Source organism: Ornithorhynchus anatinus, chromosome 17 (assembly GCF_004115215.2).
Source record: "Ornithorhynchus anatinus isolate Pmale09 chromosome 17, mOrnAna1.pri.v4, whole genome shotgun sequence".
NCBI lineage: Eukaryota > Metazoa > Chordata > Mammalia > Monotremata > Ornithorhynchidae > Ornithorhynchus > Ornithorhynchus anatinus.
Window position 1 is genome coordinate 44949828 of NC_041744.1, and position 23510 is coordinate 44973337.

At 44.4% G+C, this 23510-nt stretch overlaps 1 protein-coding gene across 1 annotated transcript; it reads left to right on the forward strand.

The window, feature by feature from the left end:
• Positions 1-4966: 4966 nt before the first annotated feature.
• Positions 4967-18734, forward strand: LOC103168281 (natural killer cells antigen CD94-like). Its single transcript, XM_029081719.2, has 6 exons — positions 4967-5344; positions 13102-13203; positions 13523-13582; positions 15076-15230; positions 17295-17398; positions 18555-18734. Exons 2-6 carry the CDS (start codon positions 13107-13109, stop codon positions 18673-18675), a joined length of 537 nt encoding a protein of 178 aa, XP_028937552.1. The 5' UTR covers positions 4967-5344; positions 13102-13106; the 3' UTR covers positions 18676-18734.
• Positions 18735-23510: the final 4776 nt, after the last annotated feature.

Genomic DNA, 23510 nt, shown 5'->3' on the forward strand with positions numbered 1-23510 from the left:
GCTTGATCGCTCTCCCTCTCTGCAATCGCTCATTCCCTCTTGTCTTCAATACATGTCTACTTGAAAACCTTCCCATCACCTCTAGCAAAACATGTCCAAAACAGGACTCCTTATTTTCCCACCCAAACACTGTCCTGCCCCTGATTTTCCCATCACTGTAGATGGCACCTCCATCCTTCCTGTCTCACAATCCCGTAATCTTAGCATTATCCTTGACTCCTCTGTCTTATTAAACCCACGTACTCAATCCATCACTAAATCCTGTCAGTCCCACCTTCACAACAGCGCTAAAATCTGCCCTTTCATCCCCATCAGCATGGCTTAGTTGAAAGAGCATGGGCTTGGGAGTCAGAGGACATGGGTTCTAATCCCGGCTCCACCAGTTGTCTGCTATGTGACCTTGGGTGAGCCACTTAACTTCTCTGTGCCTCAGTTACCTCACCTGGAAAATGGGGTGTAAGACTGTGAGCCCCAAGTGGGACAAGTGGATTACATTCTATCTATTCTATCCAGCACTTAGAACAGTGTTTAGGAAATAGTAAGTGCTTAACAGATGAAATTATTATTATTATTAATGTTCCAATTACTGCACTCCTCTTTTTCCACCTGGATTACTTTGTCAGCCTCCTTGCTGACCTCCCAGCCTCCTGTCTCTCCCCAGTTCAGTCCAAACTTCACTCTTGTTGACTGGATCATTTTTCTACAAAAATGTTCAGGCCATGTTTCCCCACTCCTCAAGAAACTCCAGTGGTTGTCCATCCTGGCTCCACCACTTGTCTGCTGTGTGACCTTGGGCAAGTCACCTAACTTCTCTGTGCCTCAGTTACCTCATCTGTAAAAATGGGAATTAAAAAATGTGAGCCCCACATGGGACAATCTGATTTCCCTCTATCTAGCCCAGAGCTCAGAACAGTGCTCTGCACATAGTAAGCGCTTAACAAATACCATAATGATTATTATTATCTACCTTCACATAAAAAAAAACCATAACGAAAACCCTCTCTTCACCATTGACTTTAAAGCACCTTCCTCCCGCTAGCTAACCTTGCAGCCCTCACTCTTCTCTCCTTGAATGTTAACATTTTCATTGCACCTCCATCTCCTCTCTCTCACCGCCGACCCCTTGCCCACCTTCCATGAGAAGCGGCACAGCTTAGTGGAAAGAGTACAGGCTTGGGAATCAGAGGACATGGGTTCCAATCCCAGCTCTGCAGCTTGTCTGCTGTGTGACCTTGGGCAAGACATTTAAGTTCTCAGTGGCTCAGATACCTCATCTGGAAAATAGGGATTAAGACTGTGAGCCCCAGGGGGACATCTTGATTACCTTATATCTTCCCAGCACTTAGAACAGTGCTTGACATATAGTAAGCGCTTAACAAATACTATCATTATTATTATTACTTCCTGCTTCTGGCCTGGAATGCCCTTCCTCCTCAAATCTGACAATTACTCTCCCCACCTTCAAAGCCTTATTGAAGCCACATCTCCTCCAAGAGGCCTGCCCTGGCTAAGCCCCCCTTTCCTCTTCCCCATTCCCTTCTGCATCGCCCTGACTTGCTCCCTTTGTTCTTCCCCTTCCCCAGCCCCACAGCACTTATCTACCCATCTGTCATTTACTTATTTCTATTACTTTCTCCCCCATCTCTAGACTGTAAACTCATCCTAGGCAGGGCGTGTTTCTGTTAATTGTACTCTCCCAAGTGCTTTGTAAAGTGCTCTGCACACAGTAAGTGCTCAATAAATGATTGAATGAATGAATGGATGAAAGGTCTCTTGGAGGACAAGTGCTGTCAATAACGCTTTGAAGATGGGGCGAGTGATTGACTGTCGGATAATAATGTTGGTATTTGTTAAGCACTTACTACATGCAGAGCACTATTCTAAGCACTGGGGGAGATACAGGTTAATCAGGTTGTCCCACGTGAGGCTCACAGTCTTCATCCCCATTTTACAGATGAGGCCACTGAGGCACAGAGAAGTGAAGTGACTTGGCCACAGTCCCACAGCTGACAAGGGCAGAGTCAGGATTCGAACCCATGACCTCTGACTCCCAAGCCCGTGCTCTTTCCACAGAACCATGCTGCTTTAGTGTTTATCTGTTGGAAAATATGTGAGAAAATGGACCTCTCTAGTTTCTCATTTACAAAATCAGGGATGTTATGGTCAGTCTCTAGGTTAATCACAGATCATGAGACTTTAACTCATAATAAGATCTCAATGTTATTTAATTAGCTTTGGCAGGGACTCTCAAACCGCCTTAAGAAGCCAAAGATGACGCCTTCGCATCATCTTGTGAAAGGTTCCTACATTTTATACAACCAATTTTTTTCTTGGAATAATTTGCCTTCTTTTCTCTTTAATGATTTAAAATGAATTTCAAGGATGCAGGAAATGCATCCGAACCCATACCCAAATATGATCCTATTACATAAACATTTCCTCTGATCCAACAAGTAATAAAAAAATTAGATGGCGGAACACAGAGAAAAACATCCATAGCACATGGTGGTTAGAAACTAAGAGTAGAAATTCAATATTCTGGCCTCCGCTCTAGTTTTCCTCACAAATTCTTTCCTGTCAACTGTGCCTCTATTTCCATATTTAGAAGGTTATGTCGCTTTATGCCATCTCAAATGTATTTGAAAAAGGCTTGTAGATATGATGTCTCTTTCTTCACAGGTCTGTGCAAGGCATTTTCTCTAATGGACGGTGTGTGAATTATTTTCCATAGCGAGAAGAATTTCTACTTGAAAATTGTCTCCAGTCATTATTTTATATTTGTGAGCTAAGAGCTATATAGATTTAAAAATGCTTAACTTGAAATAATGTTATGAAACAATCACATTTCTGGACATCCTATAAGGTTTCAAAAGCATGCCTGCTTTTTCTTGAAGTGTATATTTTAGAGAATCACGTGCAGGTCAGTGGACTATTACAGTACAGAGATGGGAGAAAGAGAAGTTATTTCCATGGAGAAACAACTGAGAGGACCTGCCAAATTACCCACTGCTGGTGTTATTCTCCAGCTAACGAGAGCTTCCTCTGAAATGCTGCCACCTGCAACTTTATTCCTGAAGAATATATGTAAATTATTATTACATTGATATCATATTAAACAGGAAAATGGACAAACTTCTTGAGAGTTCACTAGTTCTTTGCAAATAATAATACTAATATCATATAAGTGCTTAGTATGTGCCAAACATTTTAGTAAGCAATGAGGTAGCTACAGGTAATTAGGTTCAGCATAGTCCCTCTCCCCCATGGGCCCCACTCTCTAAGGGGGAGGGAGAACAGTATTCAATCCCCATTTTGCAGGTGAGGAAACTGAGACCCAGAGGAGTTAAGTAGCTTTCCCAAAGTCACACATCAGACAGGTGATGAAGCCAGGACTAGGACACAGATTTCCTGACTCACAAGGCCTTTGTTCTTTCCCCCTGGTTATACTTCTACCTTATAAGATGGAGTAAATTTATAAACCTTTAACTAAGATCCCAAGAAAATGGAAAGTACATCTGTGTATGTGGGCCAAATTTATAACTTAGAGTCCACTTCCATTAAACTCCTGTCATTTCCTTCAAGAAGCCACAAGCAAAATCGCAGGCAGGCCTGTAAACAAATTCCACATCCCAACACCAGTCATGGCACTCGAACCTCTGAGACCTGGAACTACCATGGAAGACACATCCAGTTTCAGGAAGAAAGCCATCAGCATCACCTCCACACCACAGCCCGCCTCATATGAGATGACAAGATTACAAGCTGTGGCCTGCGATACGATTCTCTACCAGCCATTCACCTTCTGTGCAGAGGATCGCTAAGAAGCACAGATGACAGCCGGTTAGCTAAAGAACGGCTGAAGGGGCTACTCAAAAATGGCACATTCAAGCCATATGAAGGAAATCACAACAAAAAGAATTATTAAAACACAACCTCCAACAACGGCATAAGAATGGACCAACAGAGAAGTGGAAAGTTCAGACCGTGGGCAGCAAGAAGGAAGGATTTGCCCTTCCGCAGCAGAGGCTTTGGGAATACGAGAACCCGAGAGGCAGCCTCAAAGACAGGGCCCAATTGTCCAAGCAGCAACCACGTGATCGTAGGAAGGGACTCTATTGAAATTACTTTCCTTGCTCACCATGGCTTCTTTTAGTGAAACAGGCAGTTAGCTGTTACATCAATCTTGGATGCCATCAATTCTGGGGAAGTGACCAGCCAGTGGAGCTGATTCACAAGGAGCACAATTACACCACCATGTAGGAGGCCAGGATGGGCTCCAATAAACTGTTGTTCAAGATTTGGTTCTGCTTTGCTCTAGGCAACAAAGCACACAAAGGGAGACTCCACTCGATTGCAGAAAAACTGCACTCACCAGACCCACAGAACACACCCGGCCCAGGGAACTCAAAAAATCATGGTGTTGCAATGGACAAAGTGAGCTAGACATCTTTAAAATAGCAGAAATAAGAATCCACCATATTTCTGGTCCAGGAACAGCATACTTTGTATACCCTTACTAGAAATGGTATGCGGATGTTGAGAAGCATCATGTCCTAGAGGATAAAGCACAGGCCCTGAAGTCAGAAATGCCTGGTTTCTAACCCCAGCTCCATCACTTGTCTGTCGTGGGACCTTGCACGAGTGAATTCACTTCACTGTGCCTCAGTTCCCTCCTGTGCAAAATGTGGATTGAGACTGTGAGTCCACATGGGACAGGGACTGCGTCTCTTTGCTTGTACACCTCCCAGCAATTAGTACAGTGCCTGGCACAGAGTATTTCAAAAAAACCATAATAATATCTAGTATTATTATGATTGATAATAATGAAATGGGGATTAAGATTGTTAGTCCCATGTGGGACTGATTAACTTGAATCTCCCCCATCACTTAACGCAGTCCGTGGCACATAGTGAGTGCCTAACAGACACCATTCAAAAAATAATACTGGGAAACGACTGGACTCCAGACCTCTTCTGAAGACGGTTGCACAGAACCTCTCCATTATCAACATCTGCCATTAGACAGTTGCCATGAAGTCAGTAGCTCAGAGAGATGAAAGACCCTTGAGCTTTGAGCAAATACTGTAGATAGACTACACTTCAAACCAGTTACAGTGTGAGGGCTTCCTGTGTGTTCCTTTTGGAGGTTTGTGCAGTGAAGTTATGTTCCACCCTCAGTTCGTTCTGAACGACCGTTATCGACTCACCAGATCTGCAGTGTTTCTCACTGAGTTTCTCCCCAGGTGTCATAGAGTTGGTTGCCTTTTTCAGTTTCTCATCCCTCCCTTGGTCTCCGGGCCCTGCATCCTCCGCCAAAGACACTGGAAAATCGCTTCCCGGAACAGGTATTTGCATTTTTTCATTGATCTCTCAGTTTGAGAAAAGAGGGGAAAATCTAATTTAAAGGCCTGTTCAAATCTAGGCCAAGTTTTCACCTGACTTGTCTATTATGGGATTGCAGATGGATTGTTTAGGAATATTTGGGATGGTAATAATAATGATAATATTGGCATTTGCTAAGCGCTTACTATGTGTCAAGCACTGTTCTATCCCCTGGGGTAGATAGAAGGTAAATGGGTGGTCCCACATAAGGCTCACAATCTTGATCCTCATTTACAGATGAGGTAACTGAGGGACAGAGAGGTTAAGTGACTTGCCCAAGGTCACACAGCTGACAAGTGGCGGTGCCGAGATTAGAACCCATTAGAACCTCTGACTCCCAAGCCCAGGCTCTTTCCACTGAGCCATTTGCTTGTATCTATCCCAGTGCTTAGAACAGTGCCTGACACATAGTAAGTGCTTAACAAATACCATAATTATTATTTTTATTATAATTGTTGGCATTCAGTACTCTGTACTAGGTGTATTTAACATCACAACTTCTATCTCACTGATATCCTGAATACTCTGCAGTATGAAAAATGTCATTTTATGCAAGGTTATTTCCAGCTCCTAATATCTCAAATATACTTAAAACTTCTCATGTTTTTTTCTATTCCTTACTCCTAATCTGTATTAATAATCTCACGACTAATCAGAGCTGCTTTCAAATTTCTCCCAAGACCACAACACATACCGATCAATCGATGGTATTTATTGGACTCTTACAATTAGCAGAGCACTTTCATAATAATAATAATGATGACATTTAAGTGCTTACTATGTGCCAAGCTCTATTCTCTGCGCTGTAGGGGATAGAATGTAATTAGATTGTCCCACATGGAGTTCACAGCCTTAGTCCTCATTTTCCAGATGAGGTAACTGAGGCACAGAGAAGTTAAGACACTTGCCCAAAGTCACGTTGCTGACAAGCAGCGGAGCTGGGATTAGAATCCATGACTGCTGATTCCCAAGACTGGGCTCTTTTCATTGAGTTACGCCCTTCTCTTCGTACTTTACTAAGCTCTTGTTATATAGTACAACACGTTCATTCCTCGCTCACAGTGATTTTGTAGGTTTGGTGGGGAGAAAGACATGAATAGACAATAAATTACTGTTGGGTACACAAGTGCTGTTGGGCTGAGGGTGGAGAGAATACCAAGGGCCCAAAAAATGTAGCTTTAAGTTCTTAGAAAAAGGAACACCACTTCATTATTTATTTCTACATTTCACTCATCCATTCAATTAATTTTTCAGATCATTTCACTGGAAGCATTTTTAAGTTCCAGAGTGAAAACTCTGCAGGCAGGGGATGTGTCTCTTTCTTTTGTTGTACCTCCCCAAAGGTTTAGACCCATGCATTAGATCTAGTGAGTAGCAAAACGTGTTTTATTTCTACCTTGGTTTGGAGGAACAACTAAGGAGAGTTGTGAGCAGCAGGCTAATTTTAGCTCCCCCTGCCTCGTAAGTGGGTCACTGTGCCTTGAGAGCATATTGAAAAAACTGAGAAAATTTGATATGGTAGAAGGCAGGGAGGAAAACCTTTCCTGGAAATGCCATTTTAGCATTGATTCTTACCCAGTGGATTTCATTTTTGAAGTGGAACCTCTCAAAAATGTATTGTTATAAACCGTTGGATTGACTAGTGATTTACCAATCAATCAATTCATTCTGTCAACCATCTTTATTAAGTGCTCACAGTGTTCAGAACACTGCATTAAACACTTGGGAAAGTACAATACAGCTATAAAGAGTGACAGTGAGCTCACATTCCCAAAGAGGGGAGACAGACATCAATACAAGTAGACATCAATATAAAAAAAATTACAATCAATGGTCTTTATTGAGCATTTACTATGCTCAGAGTACTGTACTATGCAAAAAGAAAAGTAAAATACAACATGCATCCATGGATACGTTCCCTGCCCATATTGAGTCTGTTGTGGGATGATAATGTCTCTCTTTATTGCTGTTTTGTACTTTCCAAGTATTTAGTATGGTGCTCTGAACACAGAAAGCATCCAGTAGATGGAAATAAATGAATGAATAAATGAGCATACAGTCTCAATCATATTTATGGTGCTCACTGATCACATGGCACTGTCCCAAGCACTGGGGAGAGTTGGAAGATATAGTAATCAGAATAACCGTCCCCTGCCCACGATAAGTTTATAGTCTGAGATGAAGATCGACATTAATGTGAATAGATGAATTGTGGTTATGAACCTAATCAATTAATCTTATTTAATGTGCACTTACCATGTGCAGAGCACTGTACTATGCACTTGGAAGACGACAGTACAATAGAGTTTGCAGATATATTACCTGCCCATAGTGAGTTTAGCGACTGCAGGCCGTGGGGGACAGACAGCGTTTACAGATATGTACCCAAGTCCTGTGGGGGAGAGGGTGAAGTGAAGAAAGGGAGCAAATCTGAGTATAAGGGTGATGCAGAAGGGGGTAGGAAAAGAAGTTATGAAGGCTTAATCAGGGAAGGCCTCTTGGAGGGGACGTGCTTTCGGTAAATCTTTGAAGGTGTAGTGAGAGGTGGTCTGTCAGATATGAAGAGGGAGAACATTCCAGTCCAGAGCCTGCAAGTGGGTGAAGAGAAGGTGGTGAGAGAGATAGATGAGTCTGAGGTACAGTGAGTAGGTTGGCATGGGGGGAGCAGAGTGTGCGGGTTGGCTTGTAGCAGGAAAGTGATAATAATGTTGCTAATTGTTAAGTGCTTACTATGTGCAGAACACTGTTCTAAGCGCTAGGGTAGATAAGGGGCAATCAGGTTGTCCCACGTGAGGCTCACAATCTTAATCCCCATTTTACAGATGAGGGAACTGAGGCATAGAGAAGTTAAGTGACTTGCCCATAGTCACACAGGTAACAAGTGGCAGAGTCGGAATTCGAACCCATGACCTCTGACTCCCAAGAAGTACTCATTCCACTAAGCCTAGGGTGGCAAGGGGCAAGGTGACTGCAAGTTTTAAATCCTGTGGTAAATTGTTCTTCTTTTGATGCATAGGTTGGATGGGCAACCAACCTATGGAAGTTCTTGAAGTGTAGGGAGATGTTCCTGAAGTGTAGGGCCATGTGGATTGAACCATTTTGTAGAATAGTTTTCAGGGCAGCTGAGCGAAGGTCAGGATAGAGTTTAGAGAGACAGGAGGCAGGAAGATCAGCAAGGGGCCGATTCAGTAATTAAGGGAGTACAGGATAAGTGCTTGGATTAAGGTGATAGCAATTTGGACGGAGAGAATTACTGACTATATGAGAGTTGAATGAAAGACACGAGTTGAGGATAACATTGAGATTATGGGTTTGGGGGACAAGGAGTATGGCGGTGCTGTCTACTGTGATGGAAAATTCAAGCCGGAGGAAGGGGTTTGGGTGGGAATACGAGTTCTGTTTTGGACATGATATGTTTGAAATGGAAGGGACACCCGAGTATTAATGTTGTGAAGGCAGGAGGAAAACAAGACTGTAGAGAAGAAGAGAGATCAAGGCTGGGGGTGTAGATTGGGGAATCATCCACACTGAGATGGTAGTTGGAGCAACATGGGTGTAAATGAGTTCTGCAAGGGAGTGGGCGTTTATGGAGAATAGAAAGGGACCCAGAACTGAACTCGGAGGGACTTTCACAGTTAGTGGGTTGGAGGCAGAGGAGGAGCACATGAAAGAGGCAGAATATGAGCGGCTGGAGTGAGAGGAGCAGACTAAGCAAAAGATAACATCAGTGAAGAAAACGTGAGTGAAGAAACACCAGATTAGGTTTCCAGGAGAACGGGGTGGCTAACAGTGTTGAAGGTAGCTAAGAGATCGAGGTTGCTTAAAGGCCGTTGGATCTGGCAAGAAGGAGACGGCCATTAACTTTGGAGAGGGTGATTTTGGTGGAGTGAAGTGAGTGGAAAACAAGAGAGAAAATCGGAGGAGAGGAAGTAGAGGCAAGTGTAGACAACTCACAAGGAGTTGGTAGAGGAAAGGTAGGCGGGAGATGGGATGATGACTCGAAGGAGCGGTAAGGTCAAGGGAGGGTTGTTTAGGATAAGGGAGACATGAGGACATTTGAAAGCAGTGGGGAAGAAACCACCGGAGAGTGAAGATAGCGAAGACAGTCGTCAGGGCAGGAGCAAGTGTTTTGGTAAAATGTAGAGGGATGAGGTCAGAGGCAGAGACAGAAGGGGTGGATTTTGAGAGGAGGCAGGTGATTTCCTCATGAGATACTGCTGGGAAAGATGGGAGGAACAGTTGAAGAGGGGACAATAGGAGAGAGGGCCCGGAGAGGAGCCGGGGAGATTGTAGGGAGATCACGACGGAGGTTTCAGTTTTCTCAATAAAGTATGTGGCCAGGTAATTGGGTGGTCGGGGAAGTGAGCAGTGAGTTATACCTCTGAATAACAGTAAAATTAATGATGCTATTTGTTAAGCGCTTACTATGTGCCAGGCACTGTTCCAAGTGCTGGGGTAGATAAAAGGTAATCAGGTTGCTTCAAGTCCCCGGCTCACGTGGGGCTCACTTTCTTAATCCCCATTTTACGGATGAGGTAACTGAGGCCTGGAGATGTGAAGTCACAAACCCGGTCCTCTCCCAGACTTCTCTATCACCGTTGATGGCACGACCATCCTTCACGTCTCTCAGGCCCTCAATCTCGGTGTCATCCTTGACTCGTCTCTCTCGTTCACCCCACACATCCTATCCGTTACCAAGACCTGCCGGTTTCACCTCTACAATATCGCCAAGATCCGCCCTTTCCTCTCCACCCAAATGGCTACCTTACTGTTACGGGCTCTCGTTATATCCCGGCTAGACTACTGTGTCAGCCTTCTCTCTGACCTCCCTTCCTCCTCTCTCGCCCCGCTCCAGTCTATTCTTCACTCCGCTGCCAGGCTCATCTTCCTGCAGAAACGATCTGGGCATGTCACTCCCCTTCTTAAACAACTCCAGTGGTTGCCTATCAACCTCCGCTCCAAACAAAAACTCCTCACTCTAGGCTTCAAGGCTCTCCATCACCTTGCCCATTCCTACCTCTCCTCCAGTCTCTCCTTCTACCGCCCACCCCGCACGCTCCGCTCCTCTGCCGCCCACCTCCTCACCGTCCCTCGGTCTCGCCTATCCCGCCGTCGACCCCTGGGTCACGTCCTCCCGCGGTCCTGGAACACCCTCCCTCCTCACCTCCGCCAAACTGATTCTCTTTCCCTCTTCAAAACCCTACTTAAAACTCACCTCCTCCAAGAGGCGTTCCCAGACTGAGCTCCTCTTCTCCCTCTACTCCCTCTGCCATCCCCCCTTTACCTCTCCGCAGCTAAACCCTCATTTTCCCCTTTTCCCTCTGCTCCTCCACCTCTCCCTTCCCATCCCCACAGCACTGTACTCGTCCGCTCAACTGTATATATTTTTGTTACCCTATTTATTTTGTTAATTAATTGTACATTGCCTCGATTCTATTTAGTTGCCATTGTTTTTACGAGATGTTCTTCCCCTTGACTCTGTTTATTGCCATTGTTCTTGTCTGTCCGTCTCCCCCGATTAGACTGTAAGCCTGTCAAATGGCAGGGACTGTCTCTATCTGTTGCCGACTTGTTCATCCCAGGCGCTTAGTACAGTGCTCTGCACATAGTAAGCGCTCAATAAATACTATTGAATGAATGAATGAATGAATGAATGAATGAAAGTCACACAGCAGATAAGTGGCAGATTAGAACCTGTGACTTTCTGACTGCCAGGCCCATGCTTTATCCACCCTGCCAGGCTGCTTCTCTACTGGCCAGGGAAATATCCCTGGGCGTTATTCATTCATTCCTTCCGTCAGTCATATTAAGAGTTTACAGTGTGCAGAGCACTATGCTAAGTGCTTGGCCAAGCACACTATGGCAATAGACATATTCCCTTCCCACAGCAAGATTACAGTCTAGAGTAGGGGGAGACAGACGTTAATATGAATATATAAATAAAAGATACATACTAAGTCCTGTGAGACTTGGAGAGGGAAAGGACAAAACGGGAGAGGCAGGGCGACGCAAAAGGGAGAGGGAGGTTTAGTCAAGGAAGTCCTCTTGGATGAGGAATTCCTTCAGTAAGGGTTTGAAGTGGGGGCAGAGTAACTGTCTGTTGGATTTGAGGAGGGAACATGTTTCAGGCCAGAGGTAGGATGTGGGCAAAGGGCGATGTGGGGAGAAAGTTGAGATCGTGGCACAGTAATAAGATTAGCTTTAGAGAAGCAAAGTGTGTGGGCAGGGTTGTAGTGGGAGAATAGTGACGTGAGGTAGGAGGGGGAATGGTGATTGAGGGCTCTAAAGCCAGCAGTGAGAAGTTTCTGTTTGATGCGGAGGTGGATGCGCCACCACTGGGGCTCTTTGAGGAGTGGGGTGACATGTCCTGGATGTTTTTGTAGAAAAATGATCCGGGCAGCAGAGTGAAGGATGGACTGGAGTGGAGAGAGACAGGAGGCTGGGAGGTCAGTGAGGAGGCTGAGAAAGTAACTGAGGAGGGATAAGACAAGGGATGGTTAATGTGAGAGTCTGGATGGAGAGGAGAGGGAGGATTTTAGGAATGCTCGTTACATTCCAAGCGCTTAGTATAGTGCTCTGCACATAGTAAACGCTCAATAAATACTATCGAACTAATGAGCGAATCCCTATCATTCTGCCATTCACTAGGCTAGTCCTTGCCCACATGGGGGTACAAGTCTAAGTTGGGAGAGGGAGAACTGGTATTCAATCCCCATTTTACAGATGAGGATACTGAGCCACAGAGAAGTTCGGTGAGTTGCCCGAGTGCACAGCATGCGAGTGGTGGGGTTGGGATTGGAACCCAGGTCTCCCGATTTCCAGGTCCGTGGTCTTTAGACTCAGACACACAGCAAGGACTTTGACTCCGGATCAATGTCTTCCTGATATCTTAGTGATACTAAATTCAACACGGAATCATTCCTCATGGCCACTGACTTCCTTGGGCATTATAAATGAATTGAGCAGAGGGGAGGACAAAGTTGATAAATATTCCCAATGGTACTTTGTCTTAAAAAATACATGTGGCTACTGGCTCCCTGGAAAGTCAGGCTTTCTCAACGGTATAAGATTCCAAGAATCCTTTCTGGATTCCCATCAGTATATATTATCAGCCCCTAAATCCCATTTCAAGGTGTCCTTTGTCCTTGAGGGGGCATTGAGGTTGGTAATCATGGAATGTCTCAGCAAGCCCCAAAGAGTAACAACAACCTATCAGTGGAAGGAGAGTGGAGAAGAGAAGAAGAGGCTCCAGGTTTGGGAAACCCTCACTTTCATCCCTAATGGGTGATGCCTGCCATTTTGGTCTCAGTGAAGAGGACGGGTGGCACCTCTTTTCCCCCTTTCCCTCTGCTCCTCCCCCTCTCCCTTCCCATCCCCTCAGCACTGTACTCGTCCGTTCAACTGTATATATTTCCATTACCCTATTTATTTTGTTAATGAATTGTACATCGCCTTGATTCTATTTAGTTGCCATTGTTTTTACGAGATGTTCTTCCCCTTGACTCTATTTATTGCCATTGTTCTTGTCTGTCCGTCTCCCCCTATTAGACTGCAAGCCCGTCAAACGGCAGGGACTGTCTCTATCTGTTGCCGACTTGTTCATTGCAAGTGCTTAGTACAGTGCACTGCACATAGTAAGCACTCAATAAATACTATTGAATGAATGAATGAACCTTCTTCCTCTCCCTCTGTTTACCGTGTCTCTTTCCCTTTTTGCCAGATTCCATGTCTACTTCCTGGCGGCTTCTGGCCAGGACTCTGGGCATCCTGGCCCTGGCCCTCTTAGCATCTGTGCTAGCACTGGGGATCCTCATAACAAACTGTAAGTAACATGTGGATGAACCAAAACAATGTCCTGCTCCGGAATAGGTCCATGAAACAGCTACTTTCCCCACCTCTGAAATAGCAGGTAGATTAATCTATTCTTTCAATTCAATTTATTGAGCTCCTACATTGGGCAACGCACTGTACTAAACACTTGGGAGAGTACAGTATACCGATAAACAGGAACCTTCCCTACCCGCAGTGAGCTCACATTCTAGAGATAGATGATGCCGTTTATCCACTATCTCCTCATCTTATTTTAATTATCCTTATCGGAACAATGATGGTAAGTAATAAAATCTTGGTCATGTTTTTAGACTCTTCTGGCCAAGGACCCGAGAGCCCTTTTTCAGTTCCCAACATCACAACCCAAAAAGGTAAGTGATACAACCTTCTCTTCTCTCATTTTCCAACTGAAGTAGAGAAACTTTCAAGTTAAACCCACTTTTTTTTAATCCTTGACTAGATCTGCCAGAGCAATTGTGAAAAGGAAACTAATCTCCTGGAGGAGATTCTATTGGCCTCACATTCTGAAACACGAAATACACTAATAGAGCAAAAACCTAACAAACATAGACAAATAATGCTTCTGTCCCTCTTCTGGTCCCAGAGTTGAAGCCTATCCCATATATGTAGGCAGGGAGGTGAAGGAAAGAAGATTGAAATACTGTGGGTGTGTAGCAAGATACGTCCAGATGGTGTGGAAGAGAATCATGGTCATGTATCCTTTCCACTACAAGTCCTCCCCAAATGTTTAAGATCCCATCATTGGTGTATCATATTTGAAAAAGAAGGGTCAATTTAAATGATGATGATCATTCAGCATAATAAAAGCACATCCGGAAGTCAGTAGCCCGATTCTGACACTGGTTTTGGTGTGTCCTGGAGAAAATTACTTAATTCATTCAATTGTATTTATTAAATGCTTACTATGTGCAGAGCACTGAACTAAGCACTTGGGAAAGTCCACTACAACAATAAAGAGTCACGATCCCTGCCTGCAATAAAAACCCAGTGGGGGGTCAGGGGAGATAGACATCAATAGAAATAAATTCATTCATTCAATAGTATTTATTGAGCGCTTACTATGTGCAGAGCACTGTACTAAGCGCTTGGGATGAACAAGTCAGCAACAGATAGAGACAGTCCCTGCCGTTTGATGGGCTTACAGTCTAATCGATTAGACTGTAAATAAATGAAATTACAGATATATGCATAAGCACTGTGGGGCTGAGAGGTGGGTGAAGAGCAAAGGGAGAATGTCAGGGCAACACAGAGGGGAGTGGGAGATGAGGAAAAGTGGGACTTTTTGAATTTTAGGTGGGATTGGTTGAGTGGTTGTATTTATGTGGTAGTACGGATTGAGAGGAAAGGGTGGGCTTTTGTGATGTTGTGAAGGTGGGACCGACAGGATTTGGTGGCAGATTGAATTTGTTGATTAAGTGAGAGAGAGGAGTCATAGATGATGCCCAAGTTATGGGTTTGTGAGACAGGAAGGATGGTGGCAGGATCTACAGTGATGGGAAAGTCAAGGAGGAGGTCAGGTTCGTGTGGGAAGATAAGGAGCTCTGTTTTGGACATGTTAAGTTTGAGTTGATGGGAGGACAGCCAAGCAAAGATGTTGTTGAAGAAAGGAGGAGACGCGAGCCTGGAGAGAGGGAGAGAGATCACGGGAAGAGATGTAATCCTATTATGCCGCAGTTTCTTCATCAATAAAATGAGGATAATAATCCCTGCCTCTCCCCTCATTTGCAGGGATGCTGCCAGGGTGTAAGAACCAAATTGAAACGGAAAGCTTGGAAATATGAACCTGCTATGAAATTGCAAAATGGAGTTACCTGGTTGATAATTTCCTCTTTTCTATTTGTAGGCTGCTACTCTGGCTCTTGCCCAGAGAACTGGATCTGGAACAGAGGGAACTGTTATTACCTTTCTAGAGAAGTCAAGACTTGGCCAGGGAGTCAAAATGCTTGTCGAAGTATGAATTCCAGTCTCCTGAAGATAGAAGACAGGGAGGAGTTGCAAGTGCGTTCTCTCATATTTTAATTTCTAATAGTTCTTTTGGGGGGTAAAATAATGGCTACTTATGCTGTTTGTTGCAAAGTCCTATTAGTAGTAATAGTATAACAGTACTTGTTAAGCCCTTACTATGTGCCGGGCACTGTTCTAAGCGCTGAGGTAGATACAAATTTAAAAGGTTGGACTTGACCCACATGGGGCTCAAACTCTTGATCCCCATTTTACAGATGAGGCAAATGAGGCCCAGAGAGGCTAGGTCATTTGCCCAAGGTCATGCAGGACACATGTTGCGGAGCTTGGATTAGAGCCCAGGTCTTTCTGACTGGGAGTCTCATGCTCTATCCAGTAAACCATTCTGCTTTTCATAATAATAATAATAATGATGGTATTTATCAAGCACTTACTATGTGCCAAGCACTGGTCTAAGCACTGGGGTAGATACAAGGTTACCAGGTTGTCCCACGTGGGGCTCACAGTCTTAGTCCCCATTTTACAGATGAGTTAACTGAGGCACAGACCAGTGAGGTGACTTGCCCAAATTCACACAGTGGCAGAGCTGGAATTCAAACCCATGATCTCTGACTCCCAAGCCCGGGCTCTTGCCGCTAGGCCATGCTAGGCACACTGCTTTACCGAGTGCACAGAACACTACACTGAGCTCTTGGGAGAAAGAAATATAATAATGTGACAGAGACATTTTCAATTTTTGACACTTCCGATCCTTCTGCTGAGAAGCTGGTTAACAGTGGGTTGGTTCATAAAACTACCAAGAAGGTGCCAGTACCCAAGTAAAGAAAGAGAGAGAAATCTTTGTCCTTCACCCCTAACAGAGGGATAGTCTAAGAATCAATAAAACAGTGGAAAGGGTGACTTAATTCACATTAATCTTCCCGTATGGAAGGCTGGCTTTGCCGGCAATAATTGTGAGGCACTGAAGATATTGCCCTAAAAACATGGAGCATGATGAGAACCGAAGACTACTCACATGGATGATCAGATTTGGCTATCCTTCTTCCTGCTGCTCCTACTAATTGTCAATATGGTTTGTATGCCTACTGCATACAATAGGTTAAAGAACATAAACGTTATTTCTCTTTGACTTAGGAGCTTATTATAGATCTCTTTATTGGTAAGATTCAATAAATACCGTGGATTGACTGATGAGTAGAGAATCACTGCGAAGAGTAGCACGGTCCAAGAGTGTAGGGGTCTGATATATCCTGGGGAAGCCAAGGGTGAGGTAAAGAGCAGTACCTGAGGATGATTCTGGGAAATTGTGTTCCCCGCCTCCTCCTCTCCCTAATAATCATCATTATTATTATTATGATAATATTAATAAAGAGAATTATAGTGTTTACCGAGCATTTACTATGTGTGAAGCCCTATATGAAGAGTTAGGGTATATACTAAGAGAAGGAGAGTGGCTTAGTGGAAAGAGCACAGGATGGGGAGTCAGAGGACCCAGGTTCTAATCCTGGCTCCACCACTTGTCTGCTGTGTAAGCAAGCCACTTCACTGCTCTGTGCCTAAGTTACCTCATCTGGAAAATGGAAATTCAAACTGTGAGCACTATGAGGGACAGGGACTGTGTTTAATCTGACTATTTTGAATCTACCCCAGCCTGGCACCTAAAAAGTGCTAAACAAATACCATAATCGTTATTATTATAATAATAACGGAGGCGCAGAGAAGTTAAAAGACTTGCCCAAGATGATTCAGCAGACTTGTGGTGGAACTGGGCTTAATACTCAAGTCCTTCTGAATCCCAGAACTGTGATCCATCCACTAGGCCACACTACTCAATCATTCTTAGTGAAGTTGCTGTCTTTATAAGGTTTATGTAAGATTACTTTTTGTTCTGCCCCAAGTATGTCTGTGTCATAGCTTTTTCTAGCCATGGATGGAAAGTTCCTGAAGGAGATGGTTTGTGTCTTCAGTTGTCCAAGGCTGAAGGCAATTTGATGGTTATTTAGAGCTTTTACCCGCCCGATATCCTCTTGAAATGCCCTGTTGCCATGAAAGAGAATAACTGGAAATATGTCTCCATGGTTTGGTTGTGGTTCCACTCAGGATTTTCTGAAACTTCTGAAGTCTTATTACTGGACTGGATTGTCTCGGACTGGCTCTGATGGACCCTGGCTGTGGGAGGACGGAGCTGGTCTCTCCCATGACCTGTAAGTTTATGTCCTTTGTGGCAATTTGTCACTGACTCTGCTCTATGGGCCACTCTCCCATCTGAATAATGGAGGAGGGCAGGAACCTCAATACAGAATTTAGGGACTTTTATATGAGTGTAGCAGGATAACAACTTCGAGTCCAACCCTCTACTTCCCATCTGTGTCGCAGCAAGAGAAAAGACTACGTTTCTTTTTACTCAGCTATGAGGGAGGACACATCTTACTTCTTGGATTTTCTCTCATTTCTCTGGACTTCAGTAATAAAGCGAATCCTTGTCCATTCACCGGTTGTGTTTTAGTATTTACCTGATAGAAAATAAGTGGATAGATGGACAGTCCCAGATGCTTATTATGAATTCAGGGTTATAACAGTCTTCATTTGCACAGACCTCTCACCATAGATCATATGACTTTAACTTGAAACAAGATTTCAGTGTTATTTAATCAGTTTAGACTGGGACTTCCAATGCCCCTAATAAACTTCTGACTTATGCATCATCTTGTGAAAATGGACATATCTTTAATCTAACCAATACATTTTGGGCAAATCACTTACCATCCTGTTGGAAAATATGTGAGAAAATGGACCTCTCTAGTTTCTCATTACAAAATCAGGGATGTCACCATCAGTCTCTCTGTTACTTAGCCCGCTAACCACAGATCATGCCAATTTAACTCGTAATAAGATTTCAATGTTATTTAATTAGTTTGGGCCGGGACGCTCAACCCCCTTAGAAAGCCAAAGATGACACCTTCGCATCATCTTGTGAAAGCGTTCATACATTTGATCCAACCAACTTTTGCCTTGGAATAATTTACCTTCTTCTCTTTTTAATGATTTAAAATGGATTCCACGGATTCAGGAAAGGCATCCCAACCCATACCCAAATACGATCTTATTTCATAAACATTTCCTCAGATCCATCAACTAATAAGAAAATTAGACACCAGAACACAGATAAAAACATCCCTAACGCACAGTGGTTAGAAACTAAGATTAGAAATTCAACATTCTGGCCTCTGCTCCAGTTTTCCTTACAATTTATTTCCTGCCGACTGTACCTCTATTTCCATATTTCGGGGGTTATGTAGCTTTCCGCGGCTCAGATGTATTTGAAAAGGGCTTCTAAATATCTTGTCTCTTTCTTCACAGGTCTGTGCAAGACATTTTCTCTAATGAACGCTGTGCGAATTATCATCCACAGAAAGATGAATTTTCATCTGAAGAATGTCTCCGGTCATTTTCATATATTTGTGAGCTAAGAGCTATATAGACTTAAAAATGCTTACCTTGAAATAATGTTATTAAACAATTACATTTCAGGACATCCTATAAGGTTTCAAAGCATGCCTGCTTTTTCTTGAAGTGTATATTTTAGAGAATCACATGCAGGTCAGTGGACTATTACTGTACAGAGATGGGAGAAAGAGAAGTTATTCCCATGGAGGAATGACTGAGAGGACCTTTCATTCATTCCTTCCATAGTATTTATTGAGCGCTTACTATGTGCAGAGCACTGTACTAAGCGCTTGGAATGAACAAGTCGGCAACAGATACAGTCCCTGTCATTCTTGACCCCATTTCCCCCTCCAGTTATCGCCCTATCTCCCTACTACCCTTCCTTTCAAAATCCTAGAACGAGTCTTCTACAATCGCTGCTTAGAATTCTTTAACTCCCATTCTCTCCCGGACCCCCTCCAATCTGGCTTCTGTCTCCTCCACTCTACGAGACTGCTCTCTCTAAGATCACCCATGACCTCCTTCTTGCCAAATTCAATGGCTCCTACTCCATTCTAATCCTCCTTGACCTCTCTGCTGCCTTTGACACTGTCGACCATCCCCTCCTCCTCCATACCTTATCTCACCTTGGCTTCATGGACTCCGTACTCTCCTGGTTCTTCTCTTATCTCTCTGGCCGGTCATTCTTGGTCTCCTTCGCTGGCGCCTCCTCCCCCTCCCATCCTTTGACTGTTGGAGTTCCTCAAGGGTCAGTTCTTGGCCCTCTTCTGTTCTCCATTTACACTCACTCCCTTGGTGAACTCATTTGCTCTCACGGCTTTGACTACCATCTCTACGCAGATGACACACGGATCTACATCTCTGCCCCCGTCCTCTCCTCCTCCCTTCAGGCTCGCATCTCCTCCTGCCTCCAGGATGTCTCCACCTGGATGTCAGCCCCCCTCCTAAAACTCAACATGAGCCAGACTGAGCTCCTCATCTTCCCTCCCAAACCCGGTCCTCTCCCAGACTTCCCTATCACCGTGGATGGCACGACCATCCTTCCTCTCTCTCAGGCCCGCAATCTCAGTGTCATCCTTGACTCGTCTCTCTCGTTCACCCCACACATCCTATCCGTTACCAAGACCTGCCGGTTTCACCTTTACAATATCGCCAAGATCCGCCCTTTCCTCTCCACCCAAACGGCTACCTTACTGCTACGGACTCTCGTCATATCCCGGCTAGACTACTGTGTCAGCCTTCTCTCTGACCTCCCTTCCTCCTCTCTCGCCCCGCTCCAGTCTATTCTTCACTCTGCTGCCTGGCTCATCTTCCTGCAGAAACCATCTGGGCATGTCACCCCCCTTCTTAAACACCTCCAGTGGTGGCCTATCAACCTCTGCTCCAAACAAAAACTCCTCACTCTAGGCTTCAAGGCTCTACATCACCTTGCTCCGTCCTACCTCTCCTCCCTTCTCTCTTTCGCCTGCCCACCCTGCACGCTCCGCTCCTCCACCACCCACCTCCTCACCGTCCCTCGGTCTCACTTATCCCGCTGTCGACCCCTGGGCCACGTCCTCCCGCAGTCCTGGAATGCCCTCCCTCCTCACCTCCACCAAACTAATTCTCTTCCCCTCTTCAATACCCTCCTTAAAACTCACTTCCTGCAAGAGGCCTTCCCAGACTGAGCTCCCCTTCTCCCTCTACTCCCTCTACCACCCCCACTTCACCTCTCCGCAGCTTAACCCTCTTTTCCCCCCATTTCCCTCTGCTCCTCCCCCCTCCCTTCCCATCCCCTCAGCACTGTACTCGTCTGCTCAACTGTATATATTTTCATTACCCTATTTATTTTGTTAATTTTGTTAATGAAATATACATCGCCTTGATTCTATTTAGTTGCCATTGTTTTTACAAGATATTCTTCCCCTTGACTCTATTTATTGCCATTGTTTTTGTCTGTCTCCCCCGATTAGACTGTAAGCCCGTCAAATGGCAGGGACTGTCTCTGACCTGCCAAATTACCCACTATTGGAGTTATTCTCCAGCTAACGAGAGCTTCCTCTGAAATGCTATCGCCTGCAACTCTATTCATGAAGAATGTATGTAAAATATTATTACACTGATATCATAATAAACAGGAAAGTGGACACACTTCTTTAGAGTTCAATTGTTCTTTGCAAATAATAATAATGATAATACTAATGAATATCATCTGTTAAGTGCTTAGTATGTGCCAAACGTTCTTCTGAGCAATGAGGTAGCTATAGGTAATTGGGTTCAGCCTGGTCTTGGTCCCCCATGGGGCTCACTCTCTAATAGGGAGGGAGAACACTATTCAATCCCCATTTTACAGATGAGGAAACTGAGACCCAGAGGAATTAAGTGGCTTGCCCAAAGTCACACATTGGACAGGTGATGGAGCCAGGATTAGGACACAGGTTTCCTGACCCACAAGGCCTTTGTTCTTTCCAGCTGGTTATACTTCTACCCTATACGATGGAGTAAATTTATAAACCTTTGACTAAGATCCCAAGAAAATGGAAAATGCATCTGCGTACGTGGACTGAAACTTTAACTTGGAGTCCACTTCCACTAAACCCATGATGGGGATTAAGATTGTTCATCTCATGTGGGACATAGACTGATTAACCTGAATCTCCCCCATCACTTAACACAGTCCGTGGCACATAGTGAGTGCCTAACAGATATCATTTAAAAAAAAATACTGGGAAACGACTGGACTCCAGACATCTTCTGAAGACGGTTTCACAGAACCTCTCCATTATCAACATCCCCCATTAGACAGCTGTCATGAAGTCAGTAGCTCAGAGAGATGAAAGACCCTTGAGCGTTGAGCAAATACTGTAGATAGACTAAACTTCAAACCAGTTGCAGTGTGAGGGCTTCCTGTGTGTTCCTTTTGGAGGTTTGTGCAGTGAAGTTATGTTCCACCCTCAGCTCGTCCTGAACGACTGTAATTGACTCACCAGATCTGCAGTGCTTCTCACTGAGTTTCTCCCCAGGTGACATAGAGTTGGTTGGCTATATCATTTTCTCATCCCTCCCTTGGTCTCCGGGCCCCGTATCCTCCACCAAAGACGCTGGAAAATCGCTTCCCGGAACAGGTATTTGCCTTTTTTTCATTGATTTCTCAGTTCGAGAAAAGAAGGGAAAATCCAGTTTAAAGGCCTGTTCAAATCTAGGCCAAGTTTTCCCCAGGCTTGTCGATTATGGGATTAGAGACGGGTTGTTTAGGATGTATTATTTAGGACTGTTTGGGATGGTAATGGTAATAATAATAATTTTGGTATTTGTTAAGTGCTTACTATGTGCCAAGCAATCTTCTAAACTCTGTAGGCGATAGAATGTAATCAGGTTGTCCCACATGATGCTCACATCCTTAATCCCCACTTTCCAGATGAGGTAACTCAGGCACAGAGAAGTTAAGAGACTTGACAAAGTTACGCAGCTGAAAAGCGTCGGACCTGGGATTAGAACCCATAACCTCTGACTGCCAAGCCCGGGCTCTTTTCACTGAGTTACGCTCCTTCCCTTAGTACTTTACTAAGCTCTTGTTATACAGTACAGCACGTTCATTACCCGCTCATGTGTAACAATAAAGTATGGTTGGGTACACAAGTGCTGTTGGGCTGAGGGAGGAGAGAATACCAAGGGCCCAAAGAATGTAGATTTAAGTTCACAGAAAAAGGAACACCACTTCATTATTTATTTCTACATTTCACTCATGCATTCAATTAATTTTTCAGATCGTTTCACTGGAAGCATTTTTAAGGTCCAGATCGAAAACTCTGCACGCAGGGGATGTGTTTCTTTCTTTTGTTGTACTTCCCCAAAGGTTTAGACGCATGCATTAGATCTAGTGAGTAGCAAAAGGTGTTTTATTCCTACCTTGGTTTGGGGGAACAGCTAAGGGGAGGTGTCAGCAGCCGTCTAACTTTAGCTCTCCGTGCCTCGTAAGTGGGTCACTGTGCCTTGAGAGCACATTGAAAAAACTGCAAAGATATAATATAGCAGAAGGCAGGGAGGAAAACCTTTCCTGGAAATGCCATTTTAGCATTGATTTTTACCCAGTGGATTTCATTTTTGAAGTGGAACCTCTCAAAAATGCATTGTTATAAATTGATGGATTGACTAGTGATTTACCAATCAATATATTCATTCATTCAACCATCTTTATTAAGAGCTCACTGTGTGCAGAACACTGCATTAAACACTTGGGAAAGTACAATACTGCTATAATGAGTGACAGTGAGCTCACACTCATTCATTCATTCATTCAATAGTATTTATTGAGCGCTTACTATGTGCAGAGCACTGTACTAAGCGCTTGGGATGAACAGGTCGGCAACAGATAGAGACAGTCCCTGCCGTTTGACGGGCTTACAGTCTAATCGGGGGAGACGGACAGACAAGAACAATGGCACTAAACAGCGTCAAGGGGAAGAACATCTCGTAAAAACAATGGCAACTAAATAGAATCAAGGCGATGTACAATTCATTAACAAAATAAATAGGGTAACGAAAATATATACAGTTGAGCGGACAAGTACAGTGCTGTGGGGATGGGAAGGGAGAGGTGGAGGAGCAGAGGGAAAAGGGGAAAATGAGGCTTTAGCTGCGGAGAGGTAAAGGGGGGATGGCAGAGGGAGTAGAGGGGGAAGAGGAGCTCAATCTGGGAAGGCCTCTTGGAGGAGGTGATTTTTAAGTAAGGTTTTGAAGAGGGAAAGAGAATCAGTTTGGCGGAGGTGAGGAGGGAGGGCGTTCCAGGACCGCGGGAGGACGTGACCCAGGGGTCGACGGCGGGATAGGCGAGACCGAGGGACGGTGAGGAGGTGGGCGGCAGAGGAGCGGAGCGTGCGGGGTGGGCGG

Coding starts and splice junctions, on each gene's coding strand:
- LOC103168281 (XM_029081719.2), top strand. CDS start 13,107: ATGTCTACTTCCTGGCGGCTTCTGGCCAGGACTCTGGGCATCCTGGCC. Junction 13,204..13,522: donor GGGGATCCTCATAACAAACT/GTAAGTAACATG, acceptor TCATGTTTTTAG/ACTCTTCTGGCCAAGGACCC. Junction 13,583..15,075: donor CAACATCACAACCCAAAAAG/GTAAGTGATACA, acceptor TTCTATTTGTAG/GCTGCTACTCTGGCTCTTGC.